We start from the raw sequence: 15,430 nt of genomic DNA, 5'->3' as shown, positions 1-15,430 counted from the left end.
CTCTCAATATCACAGGGGCCCAACATCATCGTCAGTCTCTGGAAAACACCGTACAGTACCAATCCTCATTGTCTAATTAACAAGTCGTATCAAAAACGCCTGGGTATCTTATCATACACTTTCCGAACAGCAACAGTGGAGAAAACGAAAGGAAAGAAACGGGCTCATCGTGACTCGTAAGAAATGAGCGAAGCAGAGGCGATACCAATACACCCTGTCCTCTCCGTGCTGGACATGGTAGCATGTTGTGACGCAAGCAAAGCGAGTGCACAACAGAGGAACCAATATCTGCGCCCCGAGCATGTTGTACGCAGGGAAACGCACGAAGAGCTTCTTCTTCTTCTTAGACCTTCACGCCCCGAGCCCGCGGTGCGGCGCGCTTGGTCGTCGAGTCTGTGCCTCGTGCTTTGGCGGTGCCTGCGGCCTGAAAAGAAGAGGAGCATTAGCTGACGTGTCTCTGATTGAAAGAGATGGGGGATGATTTACCTTCTTTCCCGGCTTACCCTCCACATCACCAACAATCTTCTCTGCCTTTCCCACAACCTTATCGACAACCTTCTCCGTCTTGGTCCTCGGCTTCTTGACCGTCTTCACGTTGGGGCCGGTTGTCTTCTTTGGTGCTGCAGCGGCTTTGGGCTTGGTCGCAGTCGTCTTCTTAGTAGTGGTAGTCGTCGTGGTAGCTTTGGGCTTGGTGACGCGACCAGAGGCTACTTTGCTGGTGCGGGGCTTGGACGTGTTGGCTTTGGTGGTGGTGCTGCGTTTTGTGGGCGCGACGGCGTTTTCGATTTGCTGGACGAGACGGGGCTTGGAGTTGCCTTTGGGAAAAGGTTAGTGTTTTGCTGCTGGGTTGAGAGGGAGTGTTCGCGTATGGAGGCGTGGTTGGGGCAGTGCAGGGCTGTATGCGTGTGCCGAGCTTGTGGAAGAATGGGGAAAGCATACCAGTTCTTGCGCGTGTAGTAGCGGCCATCTTGCTTGGTCTGAAGGTTTCGAGTAGTTTCGAGTGTTTTTGTAGTGCGTGGAGTGGTGAGTCGGAGCTGCATGACAGGTCAGTACGCGTGCCGCGTAATTTGGAAGCAGTGCGCGAGATGCGAAGCTTCCTAAGAAGCTACCCTTCCAAAAGTGAAGAAACATATCGAGAAGACGCAGGCGACCAAGAAATACACAAGAAGAAGGCAGAAACAGCGCGTTGTGCAAAACGCGCGCGAAGTCCTGCAGCCATGCCGCCGACGTGTCTCTCAAAAGCGCAAAAAAGCAGGCGATCGCACAAATATTCGTGCTGCAAAAACACAGTAATAGGAGAAGCGGAAGGAGGCGACTTACTTACAGCTATCGGCGACAGTATCCCAGGTGTGGTGTGCGGACGCGACAGATATTGGTGTTGTAGAAAGTGGGAGGGTCGAGGTCAGAACGGGCGGGGGAAGCTCGCACTTTAAACTCTCAAGCGAGACGGAGGACGTGTCTCATCACAACAACACATGGCAAGGTCAGCTGGGCCAATGAGCGATCCGCTAAGCCAGCTCGTATCATATGGGAGCTTCCCGATCATGGTCTAGTCAGAATCCGCAGCCTTTTGCTGCTTGAGTTGTGTGCCTGCCTACTTCGCAACACACCGCTCTCCCCCCCTGGGCCTACCGTATTACCGTGATGGTCTGTCATTACCACGAGAAAAAGGCTACGGACATGAACGCGTGTTTGAACATTTTTGTAGTAGGTCAATGAATAGAAGCACTTGTATTCATCTATCATTCGTTGGTACAGCTAAATAGCCGCCCGTGTCAGCACCCATTCTATGGGATCCCTAAGCGCCGTCCATGTCCATGGTCGGGGCATATGTTTAAACCTCAGATAACTTTTGATCCCTTGCCCAAACGCCGTGCGAGCTGTGACGCTCATGCCCAATACTCATGACAGCCTCCTAGCGAGTAGTTGAGTTGCTACCCTTTGCCATGCGCTTGCTCATGAAGTCGAAGAAAGAGAATTGACTGGCTGATACACCGTACTCGTAAACGAAGCGACTCGCGAGGTAGCTTCCGAAAATAGCACGTAGATAATTGTCGGGCACCTGCATGCTTGTTAGTCCATGCTTCAACTGCACAGTATTGGTTATGACTTACCCTCTTGATAATCTTATCGAGGCCGATCTTCTCGAGTAAGATGTTCGGCAGGGCCTCCTTGAGAATCGACTCCCGGAACTTGACGTCCTTCCACAGCTCGGTGTTCTGCAATTCCTCATCCAGCTTGGTGATCGCGGTACTGAGGGTGTCACTGAGGATGCTGCGAGGCTGACCAGTCTCCTGGTGTTCCCTCCAGATGGCCTCGAACTCAAGACGCGCGTTGTTCTGGATAGTCTTCTGCACTTCCCGAACGTAGTTGTTGTAGAACTCTGGTGCTTGGCCATCTTCGCCGACGCACATGTGCTTGAGGAAGCTCTCGTCGTCGAATGCCAGCGAAGCAAGTACCTCAAGCGAGGAAGAAGTAACACCACCCTTGTTGGCTGATGCATCCTTGTACAGGATGCAGCCGGCCTTCTCGAGACGGAGCTTAGCGTCCTGGGTGATGAACAGGTTCGCACCTTCCACAATGTACGGGATTACCGACTTGCCATCGACAATGAGCTTGTTAGCAGTTGACAGATCGATAGACTCAGGTCGGCCACCACATGGAACAAAGGAGTCATAGTGCATGTCACTGCGAAGGTGGAAGGTGTTCCTGAAGGTTGTGCCGTTGTAGACAAGGTCTCCGTTGGGCAGTCGCTTGTTGGTGTCGTCAACCAGAATACGATAACCTTCCGACGAAAGCTTCGAAGCATCAAAGTGGTTGATCATCTTGCGCTCCCTGGCTAGACGTACCAGCTCCTCGTGGTTAATTCCGTTGTTGTCGACTAAGACACCGGAACCGTCAACGATGGCAACGTACTTCTCGTTACTGAGCAGGATCTCGTTCGAGCCAAGATCACCATCGGGGCCACCTGTCTGCAGCTTGCGGACCTTGCTGGGGTCGAGGTTAAGCTTGCGGTAGATACCCAGGACGTACTCGCGGACAGACAGAGTTGTCATGCCGTATCGGTCGTGAGGGATACCGCCCAACTTGGGGCTCTTTCCAGTGAAGAATGACTTCCACCATGGCGCACCACGAGCACGCGCATGCTCAGTAGCCCAGTCGACGAGATCAGCAGTATTCTCGTCGGGACCCATGAAGAGAATCTCCTCCTTGCCGTGAAGATCGACAATAGGGTCCTTGATACCAGGACTAGTAGGCGGCAGGAGTAGATCGAGAATACTGTCAATGTACTTCTCGAAAGCGCCCCGGGCCTTATCCTGGTGCTTGAAGTCAAGGAGAACGACACCCTTGGAGCCGCCCTCTGGAATGTCCTTATTCTTACGTTGCTGCGTGTTTGCGAGGTTGTAGTTCTCGTCAAACATGGAGCGCGCGTTGATGGAGTATGCTTCCTGACTCCTAGATTTGACAATACGGATACCACCGCGGGCAATGTCGCGGAAGCGAAGATGGAAACCACGGAACTCGGAGCCAATGACAAGGAACATTCCATACAGCGGCTGGGGGTACTCTGTGGAGGGTAGGAAATTGGGGTTTAGCCGGAAGCTGATGGCGACCTTGGTAGGAGTGTAAAAGTTGGTCTTCAGCACTGACTGGTTGAAGACACGGAAGGCGGTCATAACCATCTCGTGGTGGTCGTTGACAACGGCCTTGTTGATGGTGTCGGTCAGCTCCGCGTCTGTTTGAACCTTGTCGACCTGGAGGCGGAGATAACTCAGAGTCGGTAGGAAGTCGTCCTCTTGACCCCGAGTCTGGACGTAGTGAGTCTTAGCAAACGGCAGATACAAGGTGTGCACCAGTTCCGGGTAGGTCATGATGATCTCGTAAATGTAGTCGGCGGTAAAGGTCTCAGCACGTAGCCGGCGCTTCAGCTTAGATAGCAACTCGGCATGTACACTGTTCTCCGGGTCCAGAATAGCTGACAGAGCCGTGTATTCGCTTCCAAGTCGGTTGAGGAAGTGGGTAATGAAGACCCAGACGCAGTGTGCGTAGATGGTCTCTTGTAGACTCAGTCTGCTCGTAGCAAAGAGCGTCTGGAACTTGTTCTGCGGAAGACAGTAAAGCAATGAAACCTCCTTGGTGATCTGGTGGATTGAGGCTTCAATCGGCGGGTGCTTGGCACCGGCAGCCCCAGGAAGGGGGCGCAAGTAAAGAGACATGACAGTGTAGCCGTTGGAGAACTGCTCAACGTACTTTCGCGAGGTGGTCAGACCGTAGTAATGGTACAGGTCGCTCAGAGCACTGAACAGACCCAAAGCACTTCCGCGCTTGAAGCCGACAACCAGACGCTTGTCTCTTGAGCCTTCGATATCGAAGTGGTCAATGACGGGACCAGTACGCTCTACAGCGACTTGGAGGATTTGCTGGTAGATGACCTTTGTGTTTTCGGTCGCCTTCTGCAGGAAACGCTTGTCACCAATCTTCTCAATGTTGGTTTCTGTCTCGCTGGGGTTGGGGTCGACAAAGTCGCATTGGTAGACGAAGTAGCATCGCAATTGCTGGTCGTCGCTTCCAGGTAGCGGGCTCTCCGAGCGGAAGCTCTCTACGCGGTAGGCAAGGCCAGGCTTGGATACAGCCAGGTACTTCTTGCCCAGACGCTGCTCGTACTGAGGACCGTCAATGACGGACACACCGGGTCTGCTGGTATCGATGTATACGGCGTGATCAGCGGCTTCCTTGTCGAGCCGGATCTCGAGGCGCTTGTCGTCTCTGGCGTATGCGGCGACCTTTGCGGCGTAGAGCGAGTGGATGTGGCTAATGATTCTGTAACCTCTGTTAGTGTAGTTCCGGGAAGATTGAAAGCCATGCTTACGCTTCTACAGTCTCAGTAGCAAAGTACATGTCGTCAATGCCCAGCTCGTTGTAGAACCACTTGGTTTCTGACTCTACGAGCTCTGGAGGCATGAAGCCCTTCTCCTCGACGCCGTCCATAACGGCCTCCATCTGCTGGGCCTTGCCCTCGAACACGGGTGCAACATATCCGGAGCCGCCGGAGCCTTCCTGTGGGATTGTTCGAGGTGTTGAGCTTCCTGAGCCCGGGGCGCTCAAATGTGTGGGAAGAGGTGAGGGTCGGCGGTCTGGAGTATGGAGGAGCTGCTCGAGCTGCTTGTGCTGGGGTGCGAGGCCATTGACGGCTTCAATCGGTGTGGAAGCCATGCTGGGCGTGTGCAATTGGGGTGTGTGGTCTTCAGCGAGGTGCTGTTGTAGCGATTGAGACAATGCTATTTGAATTGCGTGCTCGGTGAGACGCGTCAGGCGTGATGATAAAGCGCACGAAGTTTGAACGATCGGGCAATAGTGGGGCCCTGGATGATAGAGGGGCAGAACCCAAGCCTTGAGCTCGCAAAACACTAAAAGAAGGGCTCGTTAGTCGACGATTCAGTGCATCCGAGAAATACGATGCACCGCTATTTCGGGCATCGTAACTGCCATGACGCAGGAACGCTAGCTTACCTTCTAGTACAACCAACGAGCCGCAGCCGTCGATCACCGCTTCGGATAACGATGGTACAGGCAATTGGACAGATGATCCACCGCTCTTCTGTATCCTGCCCTGGGGAATCGGGATGGCAGCTTGTGTACAGGTAGATGTGCAGTAGTCCGTATACCCGTCTAATGCATCCGATGCCAGTCAGGACGTGAGTGACAGCGGTCTTGATAGTACGACGCTGCAATCTTCGAGGTACCTGGCGGTGCAACAGTAACACCCTGGTATGCCGATACTCAGATAAGATGCGGGAGTAATAATAGTTGACAAGAATGAGGCTTGCAAAGAGGGTATGGTCAGTGCCCCAGCAGCGAAGGCGGGCCCCGTCATCTTTATAACCTTTCACGTCTTGTCTCATGGTCGTTGGAGGCTCGGCAGCGGCGTACCTGAACTCAACCGCGGAAAGCCGAGTCAAGCTTCCCCAGAATGTGCAGCCGCTAGCGCCTGCACCGCAGCGCCCACCTGGGCAAACTTCACGTAATTAGAAACGGGGCCACCAAGCCGGTGCTCGCAGTGCTCCAAGAACATGACCTGCAAAAAAGCCGCATCAGAGTTTTCCTCAATCCCGCCGAACGAAACCTGGCCTTGACTGCATGAGCTATTGCACCATATGCGCGCGCAATGAGGAGCGCCGTCAAGGCCGCCGCATTAGTGCCTCCTCACCTCGCATCCCCACCTACGCGTCCTGCAGATTTGAACTCACGATCCTTGGCGCCGTCTCCAAACGGTTTCCATGACTGATGGGGCCCCCTGGGACTGGCTTGTCTGCTGCACGTGCTGCCAGTCCGGGCGTTACAGGCCGCGTCTTCCATGAGATCCGATGGCCGGTCATGAGGCGAAGGGTCATCCAGCCCGCGGGCAGCAGGTCACGATGCCCGTCGCTTCCGAGCCATGACCATTGCACGACCAGTGAAGCCGTCATAATACACCGCTCTCCATGTCACGATGCTTCGTGTCAGCTGCAGTGCCATGGCGATTACAAAGTCTGGATTTCACGATCTTCGCCACAGTGCTATTCTCGTGCGAGCTGGCATCTAGACTATCTAATCACATAATAGGGTTCAGAACATTGGGTGGTCTCAATCCTCCTCACCGAACTCCTTGCCGTTGATCGTCAGAAACACTTTGTATCCGTGTCCTCCTATCCAGTTCTTCTTCTTCCCTGCCTTTTCCACCTTTTTGAGCGCTGCATGAAGCCCTTCATCGAGTTCGTCCGGCTCCTTGGTAAACTTGAAATCAATGCACAGTTTCTCGTTACCTTTCTTCGTCGTTGTCCACTGGGAAGTAATCTTCACTCTGTTTTCTCGGATCGTACCCGCAGGATAAACGCTGGCCAGGACTGCAGCAACGCGGCCAAGTAACATACACCACCATCGTAGGTCCTCTGGCACGAGCTGCAGCATCCGGCGGTAGAAGTCCTGTTCCGTTGGACTGATAGAACCGTAGCCACCGTAGCGCTCGCAAAGGAAGACAGCAAGCTTTGCGCGGTCCTCGTGAGTCAATCCATGTGCAGAAGAGAACAACCCTGTCGTAGTACTTCGGAGCGCTGCTCCAGCTTGGAGATCCTTAACTTGCCCCATGTGTGCAAACATAGCACGCCCGAAGGCTCTCTGCATCTCGTAGTCGAACAGTTCATGACGAGACGCTGTTGGCGGAGGGTTACTGACGTTTTGCAACATTGCCGTAAACTCCCCGCATGATGGTTTAGCGTACTTCATCGTGGCTTCGAACAACGGACTGGGCGTAAGCCACATCTCTGAGAAGTACATGCCTTCCCTCACACCGCCTTGGCAGAAATACACATCTTTGATGCTCGGCAGTGCTTTGGACAGACAGTTCACCAGGAAAGCAACTGCTGGAACCTGACTTGCTCTACGGACCGATACCCGAAAGATGTCGGGTGTATCCTCTCTTTGCACCGCTGCTTGTACAGCCTGGGTGTCGTGAAATGCGTCCTTGGTCGTCCGGAACCCATTGATGATGGGTATGGGATATGGCTGAATCGCATGCTCCGACATGAGTACAAAACCCCAGCCTCGGAAGCCGCCTCCAGACAGATAGAGCGAGAGACCTTCGGGTGACTGTGAACGGTCAAGCAACTGTTGTGGTATCTCTATGTCTTGCACTGCAGCTTTGAGGTCCGCAATGACTTGGCTTTCAAATGTCCGGAACGCACCGCTATCAGGAGAGCCTGCTTCTTCGAGCCGTTTCGCGAGGGCAGCCGCGCCGTATGGTAGGCTTGCGCTTCCTTTCTCGCATGTGTCAATCTGGCCGTGCTGTGACGGGATCATCCAGTTGATCTGTGTGGAGCCTCCACCAAGGTCCATCATCAGTCCAATTGGGTTATGATAGGAGCTCGCTACACCGAAAGCTCCAATCCGGCCTTCCATTTCCTTCGACAAGAGTCGGACAGTCCAGCCAGTAGCATCTTTGATCTTGGACTGAAAATCTTCAGAGTTGCTGGCTTTCCGAGTAGCTTCAGTAGCTACAATCTGAATCTGCCCCTCGGGTACCCCAAAATCTTCACATGTGTCCTTAAAACGCAATAGTGACTTGACCACTTGCTTGATAGTCGGTTCTGGTATGGGCACAACCTGGCCATTTTCGTACTGCGCATCGTACAGCGAAATCGCTGCCCGATCCAGGTACACAGTCGGCAACAGCCTGGCCGTCGCTGGCGCCAGGTCGGTGATCGAAAAGCGGATCCCATTGCTCCCCATGTCAACCAACCCATGGAGGTGTCTTGACTCGTCTGTCGTGACCATTTTGGTAGTGCAGGTTCCCCGGATTTGCGATTGGTGCCCCAGATGTCAGCCAAGAGGTAAGCGGAAGAAACGGTGCGAACCGTGGAATTTTGATGGCGTGATTAACGCGGTTCCAGTTCGAGACTTAGTTTCTCTTACCCCCAGGAAACTCCTTAGCGGCGCTGTTGTGTCCCGCCTTATGCAAGAGTGATATTGATTACCCCCAGCTTTCGGAAGGTGGTTTCTATTACCCCCAGATTACTTGAGAGGTTGTTACAGCAGTGTCTTGTGATGTGAAGTATTTTCTGGGCTGACTTTCTGTGTTCGCGATGACGTTGCGGGGGTCCCCACTACGTGCATGGAGGGAGTTATGACGCTAGCAATCGCGACCAATCATGCGAGGGGTAGGACAGAGACTTTGGCAGGAACGTTCGATGACTGCGGCCGCGACGACGGTAGAAGGCGCTGTGGAGATACAGGTTGCGGTATCGGTCTTGTCACCTAAGCGCCGAGCAGTGTGGTCGAACGTATCGCTCCTGCTGTTCGTAAGAGTCCGTCAATTTTTAGAAGGAAAAGTAATTCGATATCGAACGAAAATCAACAACAATCTGGTCAGCCATAGACTCAGTCGACCAAATAGTGACGGAACACCAAGATATAGCGTGGAAGAGATAGAGTTGACTGCCTGTTCCGCATTGCAGAAGGGCGTGAGAGTGCTCAAAGGGCGCTGTGAGGGCTGAAAGACGGCAAACAGCATCTTCAAAGTCGGAAGCGAATCATGCTTTGTATGGCCAACTCTTCCGCATCCAGTGTCCGATCAAGTTGACTTCGTGGATGGCTGAGCAGACCGCGACGGCCGGAGCATGCGATAGCAGTCGACAAGAAATTGCCGTTCGAAGAAAAGAACGTGCAAGACATAAACACCACCCACTGCGCCCATACTGACCAGCTCTCCAAGTACTCCAAACCGTCCAAGGAAGCTGATTGCAGGCTTCGTTCGCATCAGGGTAGGTATAACAGCCGCGGGTGCCACAGCAGCAAGTGAGGGCAACGTCTCGAGTACATTGAACTCCGACCCGTTCCTCGCAAAGAACCTCCCAATGAACCAGGTATTCCAGACGATGCGCAAGCCCATATTAACCGTGTTTGCGAGAACTACGCCGTTGCCTCCCATTCCGAGCTGCCCGATGAAGAACCATGCACTACCCGCGAAGAGCGCAAAGAAGATGCCCATGGAAATGGACTGTGCGTATAGCTCTTTGTTGGTCGCCACTGCGGCTACGAAAGCCTCCGTGACTCCGTTGATGGCGAGGAAGGGTATGTAGTAGCAATACGTGGAGAGTACCTGCGAAGCAGAGGTTGCAGACCACTTTTGCCCGGCAACGATTGAGAGAAGTACTGGGGCTAGTACAGGTCCTAGGGTGACCGCGAGCAACGAGATGATTCCGTAGAGTCGAAGAATGGTACTCAATACCCTAGAAGCTTGAGCAAGGTTTTGCTTTTGTTCGTCCGGCTTCTTTAGATCCTTCTTTTCTGTTGACGACGATGTTTCTACATTGGCGCATAGCTTGGCGAACATGTTGCGACTACTCTCTTCAATGGGTTGGAAAAGCATGCGTGCAATAAGACCTCCATAGTTTGAAGCGAGCGCATAGGCGCCTTGATCTGCGAGAGATGCCAGTGTTGTAATGAGCAGAGAGTCTCCCTGGGTGAGAACGTACTTCAACGCCGACTGCAGACTAAGAGATGCAGTCAGTCGCAGCAGAGGAGCTGAGAAGTAATTCATCAATGTCGGGTTTTCCTGAGTAGATGGTACTCTCTCTGGAAACAGCGAAAAGCCATCAGTCTTCGCAACAGGCCACGTTTTGTACGAGTATACAACAAGCAAAGCCAATGCATACGCCAGCTGCCCGATAGCGAATGGCAAGACCCCAATGTCCAGGCCAGCTCGACTAGCCAAGATAGCTGAGCCGCATGTACCAACGCAGCGCAGCAAAGTAGCTGAACTCTCAGCCGACGCTCGAACCTTGTAAAGTAGCTTCTGCTGCACAGCAGAAAATGCCGGCTCGCTCAGCAGTTCCAAGAAGGTGGCTAGGCAATACACAACCAGGGCCTCGATAAAGTATGGAACGTTTGGCGTATCGGAACGCATCCATAGTAGCGCGAGAAGATACGCCAGAGGCGTGCCGAAAAAGACAGCGAGATACGAAAGGTTGACGACAGCCTGCGTCCCATGGGCCTGACGCTGCAGCGCCACACGCAGACTCTCGCGGGCAAAATACAACACAGAGATGGAAAACAGCTCCAGCTGCGCCGACACGCCCAATAGCTCTGGTGATAGGAACCTCAACAGAACCTGATTGACAGCAAACGTCAGCGCCCGCGAAGCCACCTGCAGGAGGATGAGAAAGGTGGCTCCCTTCGCGGAAGCGGAAAGTATTGAATTCGACATGGTAAAGGCTGGAAGTGACCGGAAACGACGAAGAAGCTTTGGGAATGATGTAAAGCGCTCTTCAGAACGCCATCTTGATTGGTTGTGTGGTTGTATGCGGTGTGTTTGAACAGCTGGAGTTTTGGAGATGGGCGTTACATGTCTGTAAAGGGAATAGCTCTTGACGCGTGCTGCAAGGCACAAGCGCAGGCCACAGCGACAGCGACAGCTTGATGACATGACACACGACACAATGTAAGTCTTAATCAGCGCACAGTACAGCCGCAATGGCTCGATATTACTTTCTCGTTCCGCACGCTCGCGACGATGGTGGTGGTTGACCCGCAGATATTCGTGAGGACCGAACGCCTGCTGCTGCGGCCGTTGCGCCTTGAAGATGCAGAGGACGTGTTATTGATGCGGAAGCACCCGGAGGTCATGAAGCATACGTCTCTTCTACCTTCAGATGACCTCGAAGGCGCGAAATCATGGATTCAAGGTGTAAGCCTACTGCCCTACATAATGCAACTGGACGTATGCTAACCGTCTGCAGTGTCACCAGGTTGAATGCAACTGGAACTTTGCAATCGTCCTCCTAGCGCCACACGAAGGCCCGCACGTCATCGGCTTGATAGGAGCAGTCCGCGCCCCAGAGATTGGCTACATGTTCAACGCCGAATACTGGGGACAGGGGTACGCTACCGAAGCGTTGGAGGCATTCATGCCCTTGTTCTTCGAGCACTACTCGGGCCGTGATATCGCGGACTATACGTCGGAAGACTACGGACAAGGCACATACAATGGGAATACGAACAATGGGCAGGTAGAGGGAGATGTGAGGAACAACAGGAACAGGCTAGCACCGAGGTACGACTTCGCGGAGGCACATACAGATACCGAGCTGGCAGCTAGTCAGAATGTCTTGACAAAGGTTGGCTTCAAGCTACATGAGAAGAGGGAGGACGACTTTGACAACCCTGTTCTGGGCATGAGGTCGACTTATATCTACAGGATGTATAGAGCTGCCGCTGAAGCGAAGCCTCCTAGGTAGACCCGGAAGGGCTGAATATCTAGACAAGCTACCTACGCGCATACCATGTGTTCGTCTGTGGCATCACCAAAGCACTTTGACTCTTGTGTGCTCCCACCCATCTCCCGTCTTGTCTCGAAACCGTTCTGCAACTTCAAAAGCTGTAGTATCTGATTCTTTGATGCCCTTTCTTTTCTTGGTCCGTTCCATATCACTGTCACTGGATTCGTCGTCGCTAGACGGAATCACGATGTTCCCTAACATCTTCCGTAGCCTTGGGTCATCTTCGATTTCGGGACCAGCATCGCTATGTTCTTCTGCTGCGATCTCGGGATCGTCGGTTTGATGAGTAACGTGCTTCTCGGTATAGACTTGGGCGAAGTAATCTACAGCTGGTGTGGTCTCAGGCGGCGCAATGGGCTGCGTATATGAGATAGAAGCGGATTGTGATGTGGAGCCAGTATACTTGTGGCGCCAGTGAGGTATCTTCCACGTCGGCTGTTGGTGACGTACATTGTCTGGCGTCTCCGGCATATCGTCGAAATAGTCCCGTGTGACGATGAGATCTCCTCGTCCGCAGGCACGCATCATGCCCTCCTCGGAGGAAGCGGGGCCCCAGTTGGAACTCGATGTGACAGAGGTGCGTCTTACCTCAGGGATTTGGAAGGTGTAGGTAAGAACACTGCCAATCGACGGGTCCGAGGGGTGGCGTTTCCCGTCATGTGGGCTTTCGACGGGTACCTCCTCTTCTTCTTCTATGTATGCTTCTACTGCGATGCACAGAGCAGACTGGGTATGCCGGAGACGATGTAACGAGGGAATACGTTGAACGGGCTGGGAACTAACTCTTTGGCCTTCCGCGCGATTGTCCGGCTTGTCCTCAAATTGTGTTCGTTTCTGCTTCTTTTGTTTCGAAGTCGTGCGACTAAAGAATATGGTGTCATGTTTCCGCCGATAGTTCTTTGGTACTGCTGCCTGGCATATCAGTTTGGAGAAAAACCCAGGTTCGGATGAGGAGCTGGAGCTTTCTCGTGATAAGGTGCTCCGTGAGTCTTCACGTGTGGTTACCGCTGGCGGCCCGTCTGTCCATCCGCTCGCGGCGAAGTGTGGTATATAATCGCCACTCTGCTTGCGCAGCTTGCGCCTCTGACTAACGTGTTGTGCCAGCTTCTCTTCGGTCGAAGGCCCCGTATAAAGCCCAGGCCAAGACTCAGTCTCGGAAGGTGGGCGGGCTTGGTGACCGGCGGCTGGAGAATACCGGTGATGAGAATGTGAGCGCAGGGCTGTCACGAATCTTCTCTCCTTGCGCTGCTGGAACAATGGAATATGATTTGCGCTCGAAGGGGGTGAGAGGGTATAGCAGGCTGCTAGCAACTGCAAAGCGATGAGTTGGAGGATCGTCTCGCAGGCGACAATGTTACTTGGAGAGACGTCTGTCATGATTTTGTCGTCATGAAGTTGTTCGAGTAGTTGGTTTGCAGTCGGAAGTGTCTGTACCTGTCAGTTCGAAGAGCAGCGCCCTTGGCTCATAGCTGCTAACGCGATGAGGCTGCCGCGCCCGAGGCGCCCAGAACTCATCACATTCTTGTGACTGCATCCAGTCTCCGATCTCTCTTGTGATTCTTGCTTCTGATTTTGCAGATGGGATGCTGTCGTTCAGTGTGTCTTGAGCGTAGTCGTCATTGAGCCGGGTGACGTATCCACCATCTTTACCAAACAGCCAGTGTAGGGACGTGTCGGTGATGTCTAGAGGCTGTTCTGGAATGAGGCAGACACTCAGTCTGTCTAGTTTTCGCTGCATCGGAATGGGTAAAGGTAGAGTATGCGTAGGGAGCAGGATGATAGATCAGGTATGAGATAATAGAATGTGGAGGAGACGTGACCTAATAGTCCATTGGAAGCCCGTCTGAAGAGGTAGCCATGTGCGGTCTAGAACAAAGGTGCCTCGAGCTTGCCTTTTGGTGGCAGGTACACTGATGGACGACGTGGAAGGTGCATTTAAGTAGGCCTTACGTGGTGACAGGACCTCACTCTTGCAGATACTGCAGCATACCGCTTTATCTTACTACGCTTAGAATCCATCCAGCCATCTCTTGTCGTCGGTATGCGTTTTTAGACATCCTTTCCCACTCGCAAGGGTGCTTCGCGGTTCGTTCGAGTGAGGTAGCACGTGGTGGTCCTGCCTTCTTCGGCTGTTTCCAAAGATTTTTCGCATGCACCTCACGTACCGCCCATGACCGAGTCGCTTTGTTCCTGCGAAGTGCCAGTTATTGCATTGACAGAGCCAGTCGTTACCTTTTCTGCCACTAGACGCGAGCCCTCTGACGTCTTCGAGATGGCCAGGCGCGACTTCTCTCCTCTCTTTGCTTTGGCATCATTCAACCTGTCAAGGAAGCTCGACGAAGCAGATGAGGCCTCTTTGTTGCCGGAAGGGAGTGCGTCTGACATGTTGTTTGGGCTCGTTGTAGCGCCCTGGTTGCCGTCTGGAGCAGGCGCAACCTCTGTTGCCTGTTGTGTACTACTAGCGTCGCTGAAGAGATCCTCGCGCGGTCGCAGACGTCCAACTTTGGCTACCAGCTTTGCGGAACCCAGAGCCAATAAGTCAACCGACGGTAGAGATCGCAGTGTTTCTGACTGGGTGGAAGAGTTCGCATTCGGCTTCACGAAGAACATGTCGGTTCCGACAGTCGACGTCCAATGGCAACTCAGCAACTGGCCGTTGTACATGACCAGTGGGTTTGGCGTATGTAGGCCAATTATTTGGACTTCGCCCATGGTTGCCGTCTCTTGTCCATCGTTGCTGTCGGCGGCGAACTCGGCTGGTTGAGCTCGAGCGGCATTCAGTGCGCGCAATCGGCTCTTGAGCAGAGTCGGATGACCTGGTCTACCCTGCGAGACCATGGGTATTTGCGCTGCAGGGACATTAGACAAATCGAGCGGGATGTAGAAATCTTCTGTCGCGTTCTCGTCGTATTCGTACTCCCACTCATCCTCCTCAGGCGCGGCCATGATTAGCGGCGTTGTTGTGCGTTGGCGCAGGTTGAAGGATTGTGAAGCTAGCGGTGGTGGGGCCAGGTGATAGAAGAGTGTACCTAGATAGTTTAGCCGCTAACTAGAGGGGTTCGATTTGCACGGAAGCATTAAAGCTGGAGATAATCATTGGAATATATCCGCTTTTGTTGCGCATTTCCCCATCGAAAAACCAAGCACGACTTCGTTTGAAGTATTCTCCCCGTAGCTCAGTTGGTTTAGAGCGTCTGACTGTAATATCTGCTGTTATCAGAAGGTCCCTTGTTCGACTCATGGTGGGGAGATCGTTCTTTTTTTGCTTTCTGCCGCGAATGTGGCGGAGACTACTTCTTTTGCCAGTGTGATCACGGCGCTGGGTTCGGGAGTTGTCTTTTTGCGCATTGTAGCAGGTTCAGAAGGCAACACTGGTCGGACACAGCTCTCTGCGCCACCCTTCATCTGAAGACTGAACCCTAGATCCGCCATAGAGTGGCAGGGACATGCAACTAGCCACAGCTAAGGCTAACCTCCCTGCTCCCCATGTTTGTGGGTGTGCGATTGCTGCAGGCCGTGCCTGGAAGCCAAGTTGCGAGCCGCATGGCTGCCGAGGTCCCCGCGGCGTCTGGAACCAGGGATGACGACGTGTGCCCAGCCGGCAGCTGTGCAACATG

At 53.4% G+C, this 15,430-nt stretch overlaps 7 protein-coding genes and 1 non-coding gene across 8 annotated transcripts; 2 read left to right on the top strand and 6 right to left on the bottom strand.

Annotated features, from left to right (window-relative positions):
• Window positions 1-343: 343 nt before the first annotated feature.
• J4E93_003327 (uncharacterized protein) lies at window positions 344-967 on the bottom strand (the record flags this gene model as incomplete). Its single annotated transcript, XM_049341266.1, has 3 exons — window positions 344-424; window positions 487-815; window positions 940-967. The coding sequence occupies 3 exons, from the start codon at window positions 965-967 to the stop codon at window positions 344-346; spliced, it is 438 nt and encodes a 145-aa protein (XP_049202148.1).
• Window positions 968-1,915: 948 nt separating this feature from the next.
• Window positions 1,916-5,214, bottom strand: GDH1 (glutamate dehydrogenase (NADP(+)) gdh1; the record flags this gene model as incomplete). The annotated part of the gene is made up of 3 exons (XM_049341265.1): window positions 1,916-2,062; window positions 2,115-4,821; window positions 4,871-5,214. 3 exons carry the CDS (start codon window positions 5,212-5,214, stop codon window positions 1,916-1,918), a joined length of 3,198 nt encoding a protein of 1,065 aa, XP_049202147.1.
• Window positions 5,215-6,624: 1,410 nt separating this feature from the next.
• Window positions 6,625-8,310, bottom strand: J4E93_003325 (uncharacterized protein; the record flags this gene model as incomplete). The annotated part of the gene is made up of 1 exon (XM_049341264.1): window positions 6,625-8,310. One exon carries the CDS (start codon window positions 8,308-8,310, stop codon window positions 6,625-6,627), a length of 1,686 nt encoding a protein of 561 aa, XP_049202146.1.
• Window positions 8,311-9,106: 796 nt separating this feature from the next.
• Window positions 9,107-10,741, bottom strand: J4E93_003324 (uncharacterized protein; the record flags this gene model as incomplete). Its single annotated transcript, XM_049341263.1, has 1 exon — window positions 9,107-10,741. One exon carries the CDS (start codon window positions 10,739-10,741, stop codon window positions 9,107-9,109), a length of 1,635 nt encoding a protein of 544 aa, XP_049202145.1.
• Window positions 10,742-11,047: 306 nt separating this feature from the next.
• On the top strand, window positions 11,048-11,771 carry J4E93_003323 (uncharacterized protein; the record flags this gene model as incomplete). The annotated part of the gene is made up of 2 exons (XM_049341262.1): window positions 11,048-11,221; window positions 11,274-11,771. 2 exons carry the CDS (start codon window positions 11,048-11,050, stop codon window positions 11,769-11,771), a joined length of 672 nt encoding a protein of 223 aa, XP_049202144.1.
• A 63-nt stretch (window positions 11,772-11,834) lies between these two features.
• Window positions 11,835-13,551, bottom strand: J4E93_003322 (uncharacterized protein; the record flags this gene model as incomplete). Its single annotated transcript, XM_049341261.1, has 2 exons — window positions 11,835-13,241; window positions 13,291-13,551. 2 exons carry the CDS (start codon window positions 13,549-13,551, stop codon window positions 11,835-11,837), a joined length of 1,668 nt encoding a protein of 555 aa, XP_049202143.1.
• A 419-nt stretch (window positions 13,552-13,970) lies between these two features.
• Window positions 13,971-14,759, bottom strand: J4E93_003321 (uncharacterized protein; the record flags this gene model as incomplete). Its single annotated transcript, XM_049341260.1, has 1 exon — window positions 13,971-14,759. The coding sequence occupies one exon, from the start codon at window positions 14,757-14,759 to the stop codon at window positions 13,971-13,973; it is 789 nt and encodes a 262-aa protein (XP_049202142.1).
• A 219-nt stretch (window positions 14,760-14,978) lies between these two features.
• Window positions 14,979-15,064, top strand: J4E93_003320. The gene has a single exon. It is a non-coding gene; the product is annotated as a tRNA-Tyr (tRNA).
• The last annotated feature ends 366 nt before the right edge of the window (window positions 15,065-15,430 follow it).

Source organism: Alternaria ventricosa (genome assembly GCF_023758065.1).
Source record: "Alternaria ventricosa strain BMP 2768 chromosome Unknown scaffold_4, whole genome shotgun sequence".
Lineage (NCBI taxonomy): Eukaryota > Fungi > Ascomycota > Dothideomycetes > Pleosporales > Pleosporaceae > Alternaria > Alternaria ventricosa.
This window is presented reverse-complemented; position numbering and strand designations above follow the sequence as displayed.